Source organism: Budorcas taxicolor, chromosome 7, assembly GCF_023091745.1.
Source record: "Budorcas taxicolor isolate Tak-1 chromosome 7, Takin1.1, whole genome shotgun sequence".
Lineage (NCBI taxonomy): Eukaryota > Metazoa > Chordata > Mammalia > Artiodactyla > Bovidae > Budorcas > Budorcas taxicolor.
This window is the reverse complement of record NC_068916.1, coordinates 21,719,078-21,733,627: the sequence shown is the minus strand read 5'-3', so window position 1 is coordinate 21,733,627 and position 14,550 is coordinate 21,719,078. Positions and strand designations below refer to the sequence as shown.

The following is a 14,550-nucleotide window of genomic DNA, read 5'->3' as shown; positions in this document are numbered from 1 at the left end:
TTAGTACATTACCTCTGAAATGTACTTTAAGTTTATGGACACATTTTTACACAACTCACAAGTATGCTACCTTCACTCTCATTCTATACATAGCTTTGTAATTGTAAAACAATATTTAACCAAACTTACTAATTTATGCAGTCTTAAAACGTGTAGCCAATGTATTTCAGGGGTGACTACATAATTTTAAAACCCCTAAAAGATAAATATATATATATAGTGGTTTTAGAGTAGCATAACTTAAAAAAATAAAAATTTTTCAAGCAGCCAACAAAAAAACAATAATTCTATCTACGACAAACTTTTCTTTTTTACTATAAAATAAAAATAATTTTTACTTTAGAGGTATGGTCTAATTGGAATTGTCAATGGAAGAAATTCAGGGAAGACTTTTTTCTTTATAAAATAAGAATAAAGACAAAACAAAGTGTTTTAAAGACAAAGAATTAAAAGGTATTTTTCCTGCTTTGGTTGTATTTTCCAGAAAATGGAGATCTTTCTTAATTGGGAGAGACAGAGCAATTTCCCTCACAATTTAGAAGTCAGACACAGGAAAATATCTGTTAATCAAGCTTCAAAGTGAATTTAAAAAATAATACCTACAGAGGCAAATATTAGTGACCAATACTTAGCTTAATTTTCTGTAACTGGGTGACTCCTTTATATTTAGTTACAAATTCAATGTTTCAAGAAACATGAAATCAAAATTTTTGACCTGAAGTTAAAGTGGCAGAAAAGGTCAAGAGAGGTCCAGATGAAACATATTTTCAGCTTTTGTTTCTTAAACAAGTATACTTCTAGACTATCAAATCATAAAAGTGTTCTATAGATCAATAAGATCACCCATCTCATACATTAAATGCAATGAATGTGAGTATAAAAATTAGAACATATTTCAGAAGGCCAGGTGTGTGTTAGGATTCCATCATCTCTTAGCTATGCAGCCCATACATTCATATCCAACAGGAAACCACAGGACAACTAGACCTGCAACTTTCTATGTGCAAAACAGGACTTTTTCTTTTTTTCTATTTTGAATATCTGTCCAGTTATCTAAATAGATAGTAGTTGAGTAAATCACTAGTAGACTTATGCATACATTTAAACTGCAACTCTCTATAGTATGAACTGCTCCTTCAACTTCCCTGCTCAGTATAAGTTGAAAAAGTAATTATGACAATTTGAACAATTACCAGTGGTACAATTTTAATGTTATATTAACTTAATATATATGGACTAAAAGATATTAGGCAAATTATTAGTTTCAGTCTTACTCCATGATTTACAAGTTGCATTACTGGAAATTACACAAAAGTCTTCAATGTTTTAATTAAATATTTTATCCAGGCATGAGAATATCACTAATTTTTATTCTGACTTTAAGTCTGTAACGTTTACTGAAGTAAAGAGTCAATTACAGTTTCAGGCTTTGCAGAACGCTTTCTGTTTGGAGAAGAGAAAAAGAAAACATGAATGCTTCCCTAAAAGACAAAAGTACAAACACTTTACATTATGCAGCAGATTATATTAAGCACCCAGAGAATCTAGAAACCAGTCAAGGTTTGACATGCTATGTTAAGAGATCAATTAATGCCTGCCTTTTCAGGCTAGGGAAAAGTCAGTTAGAGTGAGCCCAAGAGCATGGCACTGCTCTCCACCACCCACAGTGATGAGGGAATGAGTGAATGATAAATCAGACTAGACAATGTGGACAGGCCGAGTGGTCTGCATGCCTGCCAGATTTGAACTCCTTGATTATCTCTTCTGGAGTGTGCTAAAGGTTCCAGCTTATTCAGTGAAAATCAGAGCCACAAATTACCTGGAGCAACCCCTCATAGATGACTGTGTAGGAACTGATGGAAATGCTCCATTAATCTATCATGTTTAGTGCAGTTTTGCTTAGTACACTGAACTATGTGTTTCTAATGAGGAACATCACACTGAACATTATCAACTAATGTAACTTAATATCAAAAACCATTTAATGTGTATATTTGTCTATATTTATGACCATTTACTGTTTTCACAATACAGCAGGCTAATTCTGGTACACAGAGGTGCTGGGTTTGGCTCATCTAATGTTCACTCACATTTTTTTTTTTAGATTAACAAAAAAGTACATTATTTTAAAATGAGCATTCTGAAATCTGTATCCAAATACCTTATTAAATTATTTGCTTGGCTGTTTTAGGTCCACATAGTTTCTTAAAAGTGACTAAAAACAGAGACTTCATATAAATAATTCTTATTTCTGGTTTCTCCTTTGATACAGGGAGATCCAGAAACAATGGGCCCTCTTCCCCCAAACTCACTAGAAACAGGGCAGCAGCTACTCGGAGCGCGCTCTGTCCCATTTTACCCCAGCACATCTCCTGCATTGAGGCCAACTGTCTTACCATTTGTCATCACACTTGTCTGTTACTTTTTTTTTTTTACTAACTGCAAAGTTAGGAGGAAAATACCTCCATTAAAAGTGAAAAACTTAATGATCTAGAGGAATTTGTATTTCTTTGAACCAGTTTGCTTCATTCATTAATAATACATGCACGGCTTCCTTTGGCATATGAAAAGCTTTTCATGTCTGACATCTAAATGCTGGAGAATGTAAAAATTTGTATACTTTTAATATGCTGATTTCTCCTTCCAAAATTTATAAAAGTTAGGTTATGCCTATAAGATTATGTAACACAAAAACATTAAAACTTAAGACTTTTGAGTTACATGTAGGGTGAAGGCTATGGACTCAAAGTAGGGAAAAATAAAAGCTTATTATTACCTATCATTTTAGGAGCCCCAAAGTCTTACAGTCAGTTTAAATAAGCTAAACAGTATTTGATGTAAGGAAGGGAGAGAATAAACAAGCTCCAGCCCAGGACTTTCATATCCTGGTTTCCCTGGGCTACATTACAATATGTTTAAACTACTCAACAGTCAAAACTAGACCACAAAGGAGAGGGAATGGTAGTCAGAGAAGTTTTCTTTAACTGGTAACTGAGGAAATCAAGGTTCTTGAGGCAATATTCATGACAGAAAAAATGAATCAGTTGAATACAATACCTTGAGAGTCTAACCTAGGCAAATTAACTGGCATCTCATCAGAAAAATTAATACAAGATCGAGGAATATGCCTTATTACACATTTGGAAAGAACAAAGTAAATTAGAAATAAATTCTACTGGTCAGGAGGGCTAAAGAAGTTAGAAGACCTTATTTCTTTAGCCAGATCTTTATTCACTCAAATCCGAACTATATAAGGACTTGAATTATTTAGTTAAATAGTTACCATGTTAATTGGGTTTCCCTTGTGACTCAGCTGGTAAAAAATCCACCTGCAGTAAGGGAGACCTGGGTTCAATCCCTGGGTTGGGAAGATCACCCACTCCAGTACTCTGGCCTGGAGAATTCCATGGACTGTACAGTCCATGGGGTAGCAAAGAGTTGGACACGACTGAGTGACTTTCACTATCATGTTAATTAAATTTCCCTTCAATTCTGTTCAGTTGCTTAGTTGTGTCCGACTCTTTGCAACCCCATGAATCGCAGCACGCCAGGCCTCCCTGTCCATCATCAACTCCTGGAGTTTACTCAAACTCATGTCCATCGAGTCGGTGATGCCATCCAGCCATCTCATCCGCTGTCGTCCCCTTCTCCTCCTGCCCCCAATCCCTCCCAGCATCACTCTTTTCCAATGAGTCAACTCTTCGCATGAGGTGGCCAAAGTACTGGAGTTTCAGCTTTCGCATCAATGTACCTAATTTGAAAATCTCACTGCCTTTGGCTCATGGGACCCAGTTCTTACCTTCTCCCAGTCTTTGGCCTTGCTTTTCCCTTTGAAGTCCGTGGCCTCTCTAATTTCATCAAGGACTGCCGAAGGCTCTCCTCAGTATAGGCAAGATACACATGAGAAAGGTCCACTTCAAAGGGCTATATAAAGGAAAGGAATAAGACATTCTAACACACAGATTTGAGGGAAGATTTAAAATACTGAATAAACTCCTAGAAAAAAGCCAGAGACAAAACCAAATAAGTATCTACAGATATATTTTTCTAATGCCATATATTGCAAATGTATTCACCAATCATTGGTGAAGAAACCCTGACCCACTATAAATTCCTCAGTAGTAAAGAGAAACTGTTGGTTTTTCCCTAAAGCTGTTGCTTTCTCTTGTTAACCTAAGATTAGGACCAGCTTTGAGAGGGACAGACACATTCTAGTCTCTAAACAAATCCCCAAGACCCAGAGAGGTGGTAAAAGAGTTTCTGAAGAGGACTCCATGCCCCTCTTGTGATACAGAAATGATAAGCTGCCCCCATGACTGCAGGTAAGCAGAACTGTCCTAATAATCACCCGATTCTAGAGCCTCTACTCTCAAAAGATTAGCCTATTTTTCAGCAGAGCTGATATACAGATATCATGATAACACAATCTAGTGACCACATTACTTATAAAGAACCAACTGTAATTTGTTTTCTTTTAAAAAAAAGGCACTCTTACATCTTTCTCCTTTTTATCTGGAACTGGAGTCTGCTTTCTCATGTTATTTCCTGTGTAGGCAACACATTTCTCAAAAAAGAGAAAAAAGACAGGGGGAATTATCTTAATTAGCAATTAATACTATGAATGAGGCAAATCACTATGAGATATTCTGAGGGTACACTCATAAAACATGATTTGAGGGATTTCCCTGGTGGTCCAATGTTTAAGAATCCACCTGCCAATGCAGGGGACATGGATTCAAGTCCTGGTCAGGAAACTAAGACCCCACATGCCACGGAGCAACTAAGACCCAACACAGCCAAATAAGTAAATAAATGTTTTTTTAAAAAAGAACAAAACATGACTTGAATGCTGGGACACAAAGGAAGACCCAGAGGTCATTCAGTCCTACACACCAACCAATAATACCATCTCTCCTGAATATTCTGTGTTATAACCTTTAATCATCTTATCCATCCTAGTGGATGACCATCGGATTCATCCTCTGGACCAACCTCCCCACTGTGGCCAGCACAACTCCGGTCTATAGGAAGTATTCCATTAACTGTTTCATAAAAGGATGAAGGTTAATACTCACTAGCTGCCATTCTCCTATGTCTTCATTCCAATGGACATAGTTTTCAATCATTTCCTTTTAAAAGAGTCAAGGATGATCTACTTTTAATATTTAGTGACATTTAAAATACTAAGTTAAACATGGAACTAAAATCTTAATATATTAAGTGAAAAAAGTTAAGTTTCAAAACATTATGTATTGCATGATGCCCTTTTTGGGCTTCTCAGATAGCTCAGTGATAAAGAATCTGCCTGCCAATGCAGGAGACACAGGAGAATGAGGGTTCAATCCCTGAGTTGGGACGATCCCCTAGAGAAGGCAACGGCAGCCCACTCCAATATTCTTGCCTGGAAAATCTCATGAAAAGAACAGACTGCCAGGCTACAGTCCATGGGTTTGCAAGGAGTTGGACATGACTGAGCAACTGAGTAAGCACATGCGATGCCTCTTTTATAAATTTAAAAATATATACCTTCAAGGAATATAAGTAGATGCAATTAAACTATATAAAAATAAAAAGCAAGGAAACAAAGAATTTAGGATTCAGGATGGTGGATACCTTGAGTGTGAAGAGGTAAAGGGATGGAAGAGGGGAGAGAGAAACCATTTGGTTAGAAATAGGTCACTATAATGGTCCTAGATTTTGTTCTGGGTGACAAGTTAACTACAAAATAAGTAAATAAAAGAAGGCCATCCAAGGACCATCAAGGACAGTGTACTGTGAACCAAATATTAATTCTAAAAGAAAGAAAGAAAAGAAAATTAAAGAGAAAAAGAAAAAAATATTAAGCTTATATTTAGACAAATTTCTTAAAACTGTACACAAATTTAAAAGAAAATTTAAAAGGAAAAGATAAAAAATTAAAGCTTATATTTAGACAAATTTCTTAAAACTGTACATAGATTTAAAATAAAATTTAAAAATCAATGTTAAAGTCTACTAAAATGTACTAGAAAGAGATATTTGGTGAAAAGAATAATAGAGGCTCTGATTTTAAAATTATTCTAGTATTCAGAGTTAGCATCTATCTAGAGATGGATGGTAGTGATCATTGCACAATATTGTGAATGTACTTAATGAAATGTACTCTTAAAAAGTTAAAATGGTGAATTTCGTATGTCTATTTTACCACTTCACCTCAAACGCACAGAATTAGCATCCATAAACGGGAAAAAAAAATTAGCACAGTTCTGTTTATTCTATTCAAAGGTAAAGAATGTTGAAAAAATAAATAGGACCTATGCCTTTACATGAATTACATGAATCTGGCCTTTCTCCTAAGGAATGAGGAATTCTTATTCAGATAGTTAGTTACTCAAATGGAGAATAATATATTAAGAAAAGTTAACAGCTGGAGTGAAATATGATGGAATTAAAGAAAATTTTATCAGCAAATGACATGTAAATATTTACCGCTAATTAAATTAGAAATTGCATTTCTTTAGTCCTTAACCCCAGCCAAGTGACCTAATATTTAAGTCAGAGAACTTCCCACTTACTTGATAATCCTGAGGTATAAAGTTATCAATAATAAGCATCTGAAGTCTCAGTTCCCGGCTAAGTTGTCGAATGTTCTCCAAGAGGCCTTCAATTTCCCTCTGATGTTCTTGTTGGAGATCAGCCATCTACCAGAATCAATGAAAATACTAAGGACAAGTAAGATTTTAAATACAGAACAATTTCATCTGACAGGGCAGTAGTCTAGGAAACCTTGTAAAAGCTTACCCAGTTCTTTTGCAAAAACAATGGACAGAATAATATAACACTATCACTGTTTACTCCACCACATTAATAGTTAAGGCTAAAATAAACTATTTTTACTAGCTTAACAGATGAAATTTAAAATTGCACAAAAGGCGAAAATTTCATTTCTGTAAAACTGTAAGCACACTTTATGACTCCTTTAGGATTCTTAATCATACTTGCTGCTAAGTCGCTTCAGTCGTGTCCGACTCTGTGCGACCCCATGGACTGCAGCCTACCAGGTTCCTCCGTCCATGGGATTTTCCAGGCAAGAGTACTGGAGTGGGTTGCCATTGCCTTCTCCTGTATAATCATACTTAATCAAAGCTAAAAAATTCAAACAACAATAATAGGTAATTTCTAAGAGATCAACCTCTGACTTTGCAGCCATCAGCATAGTCCAAACTTTCTTTAATTTCTTGGTCTTTCCTTGTGCTTCTTCTTGCAAACTGGTATACTTTTCTTCAATATCCAAGCGTTCTTGCTATGACAAAAAGTGGTGAACTTCAGAATAATTTTCTTCATTAAAACTTAATTATTTAACAAATGATATAAATGTTTAGCAAGTATTATCTTTCAAAGTGAAAGTGAAGTCGCTCAGTCGTGTCCGACTCTTTGCGACCCCATAGACTGTAGCCTACCAGGCTCCTCTGTCCATGGGATTTTCCAGGCAATAGTACTGCAGTGGATTGCCATTTCCTTCTCCAGGGGATCTTCCCAACCCAGGGCTCGAACCCGGGTCTCCCGCATTGTAGACAGACGCTTTACCGTCTGAGCCACCGGGGAAGTCATTATCTTTCAAAGCAATCCATAGATATGCTTTAAAATTTTATTAAGATTATAGACGTTCAGCTTTTCACTATAAAAGTAAATACCTCAGATGAAACATCAACCAACAATAAAAATTCACATTACCTCTTTTTCCTCAAGTTCTCTACGAAGTTGCTCTGCTCTTTTTCTCCTTTCTTCCAGTTCCATGTTGGATTCTTCAAGAAGTTTCTCTTGTTCCTCAGCTTTTGCCAACAAATCAACACCACCAACAATTACCTTCTTCTCCAGTGCAGATAATTTCTCTAGCAAAGACTGATGCTCCTGTCTGTTAATTAAAATGAGAATACACAATATCCATCAATTATGTACTATTCTACTAAATTTACCCAAATGTAACAAAAATTTAGATATATAATTTCAAAATAGGAATGTAATTACATCTCTCTCAAATTACACAACTGGGTAGTATTGCTTTTAATTACAATTCAATTTTCTTGCTTATGAATACTGTAAGAAAAAAACCAGAAATTTAAATCACAAATTCATCTCAATTCAGTAATACTCACTGGGCCTTAAGAAGATCTTTTTCCCGTTTCTCTAACTCAGCTCTAGCCTTGTTTCTTTCTTCTTCTTCCATGTCAAGCTTTGTTTCAAGTGCTTTTCTCTCTTCATCAATTTTTGCTTGCATTTCAACCATCTTATCTGGGGAAACTTTCTTTTTACCTGTTTGAGTCATTTAATTGCAACAATCACTTCAGAGTCAGTATTTCAGACGTACACATTATGTTCAAAAGATATACTCCTCAAGAATACAAAATCAAATCTCAACATTTTAAGGAAATCAACTGAACAGTATTTTTTATTTCTACTTATTATGTTCCTAAGATTTTTAACTGCTAAATTCAAACTGTTGTCCAACTGTGCAATGATAACTAAGAACAAAAGTAAGTAAAAGAGAAACATGAGACGAGTAGGAAAAAATAAAGAGAGAGATTAACAGGAAAACGAAATAAATAAAAAAGCAAAGACCTCTGTATCTCCAAATAATATATTTCATCAAAAAAGCAATATCATTATTTAGTTACTTTTTTCTGATAACCAGGTACAAAACCAAGTTGCTTCTCAAAACACCTTCCCACAAAATTTATTAAAATAAATGAATAAGTAAAAGTCACACACAAATCAGACAGAATTTATATCAAGTAGTTTTTAACATTGAATATATCTCCAGAGGTTTTTAAAAATTTTACTTGATAAAATTACTTGAAAATATTTTATTTCATAGCATACTTTTAAAGGAAGTAATGCTACACTAATTATGTAACAGTTACACAGTAATTAACCAGGCATTTTTTAGTTGCTGAGCTGTTATGACATATCATCAACTCTTAAATGAACAACTAAATAACTTATTATGTCAAATTCAGGATCCTAAATCTCCCCAAGTCAGATTAAACATTTCAAGTGTGAAATATAAGTAGAAATATTATCAAATAATACAGCTAGAAATACTATTTCCAAATGACTATTTTGATTATAATGCCGAACACAATGTTTTATATATATATAAAATAAATGTTCATTAAAGATTTAATGAATTTCAAAATCATGAAATTAAAATGAAAAATAAAAAAAGAAAAACCAGCTTATTAAACTCGTTATGAAACCGAATTAAAGATAATTCATTTCTGGTAATACAATTTCTTTGAAATGTACTTTCCTTCAGAAAAAACAATCAAATTTTTCGTAGAACTGGTCTGAGGCTCTCCTGAAAGCTTTCTGTCATTCTTAACTTCCTTCCCAAAGGACCACAGAAGAGTGTAGAAGAATTTATAAACTGTTAATGTCTCCACCCAAAAACTAACCCCACATGCTGACAAGGAAAGAGAACTGAAAAATAAAGATGATGGAGATATATATATCTGAATAAACTCTTTCAGGAACCACAAGATGATGAATCATTCACAGGCTTTAATTCTTTGGGTTAAAATCATATAAAACCCCCAAATGTTTAAAATACATAACCCTTCACTTCTTCAGAAATATAAGTCCAAAGCAAACTAAAGCCACAAGATGAATAAGTTAAATAAAAGAGTAAACAAAAGCACTGATCCAAATTCATGCTTTGGTGTGGTGTGATTCATTGCATCCCAAAGTCAGGATATAGACCTGACTCTATTGGCTTTTTTGGCACAATCACCTGTATTGAACACACTGAACTATACTGCTAAAAAGTAATATTAAACAGTAATTTAACTCTTATTCCCAATGAATTCCTAGAAAGAATTTCCCATCAGTAGTAACTATTTCTCAGAAATTTGAGGGGGGAAAGTGTAAGTTCAGGTATAAAGTAAGTGTATGCACTAAAATAATTATGACTTCCTTTAGATTCTAAAACTATGGTGAAGAAAAAATGGCAAATACGTTAAAAATTGTACATGTGAAAACCGTACGTGTATAGAGGAAATGGTCCCGTCAACACACGTACATTCCTTTTTTAGGCTTCTAGGGTTGCAACTGTGTTGTTAGTTAAAAATACACAGTTTCCAAATGCATTAAAAAGCACCTAAATAAGAAAATATAAATATGTGTAGAGATACAAAAGCACATGCCTACTGATGAACTACTACTATGCCTGAACTGCCTCACTTATTCAAAATCATTCAGGTAATATTTTCAAAGTGATGTTTTAGCAGCAAAAATCTTACTGTGTTCTCACAGCATCTTCATAAAAATGACCATATATACATAGTTTCAGTTTCAAAAGTCTGATATTTAAGTAATATATTATTTTAGTCAGAATTAGTCTGATGAATTGTATTTATTGTAAGCTAAATGTGGATATGTACCAACTCCAACAAGGCACTTAAAAACATGATATTATGAAAAGTTACGTTTGGATTTTTTTTTTAAGATTTAAAAAAATATTAATGAATCAAACCAACCAACCAACCAAAAAAAACTTCTAAAATGGTAAAAATTTAACACAAAGTTTCAGGTAAAAAAATCTAAAAAGAATGTTAATGCCACAGAATATTTAACTGAGCCAAAGAGGAGTGATAATACTTTAATTCCCATCTACCACATCCTCTAACCAAAACTGAGGTGGACTTCAGCAAGGCAAAATTAAAGGGAAGAATTTTAGGAACTGTTAATTGAATTAACTTCATTTCCATTACATGAGTATTCATGGCCATACATAACCAGGCATTTGAGTCCTCGCTTTAAAAAAAAAGGAGAAAAATGCTCCTATATGAAATCATTTATATTTCTAAAATTTGGCTTACTAGGTCTTTAAGAATTTAGAGAAATGATTATGCCATGTGGTTCTGGTGATATATTTATTTTTATTGTTTATTTTGTTAATTAGGTCTAGAATATACAATGTGTTTGTCAATGTAAAGCTTGTAGTTCAGAATTGTTTCCTTAAGAAGGTAATTCGGAAACTAAAATGTTCCTAATACCTTCGTTAATAAAAACTGAAATAAGTTTTTTAAAAAAGAATTTAATAAAAAAGGAATTAAAAAAAGCTAAAGCTGAAAGATACTTTAAAATACAAGACAGATACTTACCTTGTAAAAAAATGAATTAAAAAATTGTAATGTGGTTAAATAACAAAGTTCTCTATAGTTTAAATAATTGTACCACGTGGAGTGCAAATCAATCACACCAACCTGCTTGATCTTTCAACAAGTAGTAGTAAGCAAATCGGAGACAGGAAGCATATGCACAGAGATGAAGAGAAAAAAAGAAAAAAACATTATTTCTTTTGTAAAACAAAGAAAAATGTATTATAGCATTTATTTATAGTATAAGTATAGGAGTAAAATTATTATACAAACTGAAATAGAGCAGTTTTATGCAAAAAGAAAAGTATATTCAACATAATCAGAGATGATAATTTAAGCAAGGATAGTAAGATTAATTTAGTCATATTTCTAATCAACCTTGACTCCCAAACTTGCAAATGTAACAGTTGAGCAACAAATGGAGGACATGGAATTGGGAACCTGCTAAGACCTGGCCAAGTAATATAAAGAGCAAAACAGGAAATAAAGCCAATTTTAAAAATTAGTAAGTTAAAAGTAGCAAAAGTCACACTGTCCATTTTCAAAATTTCCCAATTCAATGACCTCTAGTAAGGATACATTACAGGTGTGCCCCCCTTTAAGAAAATCGAACGCAAAACCTTCAACCAACTAAACAAACTAGAGAAATTTGCAGTGATCATGTGACTAACAAAAGCACTTAATAAATAATTTTTAAAGACAGCAATTCTCCCAATACAACTGATTTCCCAACTTGATTTATAAGCATTTTCAAGAAATGCTTATTGCATAAAGTGAAGTACACCTGTACAGTAACAAACTTGCATTCAATCTATTAGTAGACTGTTAAGGGTAATTATAATGATTCTACAGAAGTAAATGATCAATTGATGATTCAAGCAAACAACACCTAAAAAAAAAGGGCCATTCATATTTTTAAAAAGGAAGGTACATACATGTTACACACAGCAACCACATGCTGGGGCAACCATCTTTCCATGTCATCAACATACCCACAGTGCAACAAAAGAACTTAACATTATACACTAGGTACACAAAGAGTAACTAAAACTGCTTGAACTACAATTCATTTCATAACAAATTTTCATGTAAATACTTTTTAAGAATTAAGGTAAAATTTTAAAACAGAAAATTATAGTACCTCCCACTCAGATATTTTCTTACATTTAGCAATGTATAATATACAAAATGAGACTTCTATGTGGTTTCTAAAGCAATGTCATGTCTTTTGAGTTAGCTTATAAAATTAATCGTCTTGAAAAAATATAAGAACAATAGAGAAAATAATTCCTAATATTCTGAGAATTCTTCCTCTAGAAAGCTAAAAGCATGAGAATAACCAAATGTTTTTGTTATTAGTTTTGGAAAGGTAAGAATATATAGATAATGCTTTAAAAAGCAGTAAGCTGCAAGCTAGTACAAGAAAGCATCAATTCTCTTTTCTTCTGAAACTAAAATATAAATAAAATTAATAATACTTTTCAAAATAATCGATTAAATTATGGTTTAAGAAAAAGCTTTAGGTTTGAAATAAGTCAAGACAGATCCTGCACAATTTCTTGTGGATCGGAATTCTCTAATCATAACATAGAAAGTTTCTTAAAAATCAATCAGGTCATTTTGAAATAGAGATAAATGGTCATTTGATATAAAATACCATTCAATTTATCTTTACTTGCTTCAAAGTTTACATTTTTCTTTATTTGGGAGCTTTTGGTCTTAAGTTACCCCTAAGAATAGGACACCAAAGCATAAAATCTTTTTAGCTACAAGATATGTTATAATGGGCACCATTGTACTTCCAAATGTAATGTGTACCGTATGAAATTCAGAATTTTGTTTTTATAGGTAGGTCCCTTGCACTGACTAGGATGTATGATGAAACACGAAAAGGAACCATAAGTTATTCTCTTATACAGCTTACTAGCTCTCTTTACATTATCTCAACTGCAAAAGCATGAATCTCTCTTCCATTGTCTCAAACATAAGCTTAAGCATATGTTTTAACAATTATGGTTAACGGGAAGCAATGAAGAGGGGAGGAAAAATCACCACATGCTTTGTTTTACTCAGAAGTCCAACATATATTCTTTAAGTCATGACAGGGAGCGGTGCAGCATTTCTCAAATGAAGCCCATGAGTTATGGAAAAGCCAAAGCTCTGTTAGAGAATTTAAGAGCTACCACTCACTAGGCAAGAACTTATCCAGAGGTTTCTCTATGACAGAACATGTGGAGTCTGAACTACTGCTGCTGCTACTGCCTGGAAGACAAAGAAATGAGCCCAACGGGAACCAAAGAAAGAGGAAACAAGAATATGAACACATACACAGAGAAAGAATTTTAAAGGACAATCAAGTTTTGTATTAAAGAACCAAAACTTACTTTCCCTTAAAATCAGTCTTGGCAGTCTACGTAGTATTCTCTAATTACAAAGCCATACAGGGGAATTAGAAACTGTATTCCTTTAAGTATCCACTGTAGGCAAACCTCACTATTCACTTAAAGTATAGTAATTCAGAGGTTTGGAATGACAAGAATAAAAAACAAGTCACTTGGTGACAAGTAAGTCTATTTAAACCATTTTCGTTGATAAACTAAAAGAACTGAGCTTTCAAGTCCTGCACAATTAAAGTCATAGGAATGATAAATTACCCTTTAATACAAACAGTTTGGGTATGTCTCCAATTTCACTCTTTCATCTCCAAAACATCAAACTAACAGATATACATGTTCAAGGTTTCACAGCAGAACTTTAGAAGGCTTACTGAAATTTTGAAAATTTCTAAGCCTGGAAGGAAGAGGTTACTATTAAATGTTTTAATATACTAAGTAAGCAGTAGCATTTTTCTAAATTCAAATTTTCATTTTTAAACAAATCTATTATCTGTCTTAGCTTTGAATAGCTTACTCTGAAAAAATAGGTATGGACACAAAACCGTTTCTCTGAATCAGGGATCAGCAAACACTTGCTGTAAAGGGACAGAAGATAAGTGCTTTAGGCTTCACAGGCCATACAGACGCATGTGAAGATGGCTGTAGACTGTATGTAAACAAATGAACATGGCTGCTTAATAAACTATATTTACAAAAACAGGTGGTGGGCTGATTTTGGTCAGCAGACTACTTGCCAACTCTTGCTCTAAATTATATTTTTCCTGCCTTTTGAAGGATTCTCTATGGCTTTTAAATTTGGGACACCTGATCAAACAGTGATGAGTTATTTTCAGCAAGAACATCTTAATAAGACAAGCAAAATATGCACCAGCTCGAAAACAATGATCCACATTAATGGAAGAGAGTTCTGAAATAAACATTCAGATAAAAAGATCTGAAATGTAGGCCATTATAATGTGTCTCTCTCTTTTGCACTGTCATCTGTATCTTTATCACAATATACAGCTTTAATTGAT

At 33.5% G+C, this 14,550-nt stretch overlaps 1 protein-coding gene across 1 annotated transcript in view; it reads right to left on the bottom strand.

Moving 5' to 3' along the window:
• Nucleotides 1-1,394: 1,394 nt before the first annotated feature.
• Nucleotides 1,395-14,550, bottom strand: part of KIF3A (kinesin family member 3A) — a 76,955-nt gene continuing 63,799 nt past the window's right edge. The window contains exons 10-19 of the mRNA XM_052643323.1: nt 13,329-13,400; nt 11,244-11,252; nt 8,136-8,292; nt 7,714-7,894; nt 7,172-7,282; nt 6,555-6,680; nt 5,076-5,129; nt 4,496-4,564; nt 3,800-3,924; nt 1,395-1,443 (exon numbers count right to left, since the gene is read on the bottom strand). Of these exons, the coding sequence (XP_052499283.1) occupies nt 1,395-1,443; nt 3,800-3,924; nt 4,496-4,564; nt 5,076-5,129; nt 6,555-6,680; nt 7,172-7,282; nt 7,714-7,894; nt 8,136-8,292; nt 11,244-11,252; nt 13,329-13,400 (953 nt within the window). The remainder of the gene's footprint in view (nt 1,444-3,799; nt 3,925-4,495; nt 4,565-5,075; nt 5,130-6,554; nt 6,681-7,171; nt 7,283-7,713; nt 7,895-8,135; nt 8,293-11,243; nt 11,253-13,328; nt 13,401-14,550) is intronic.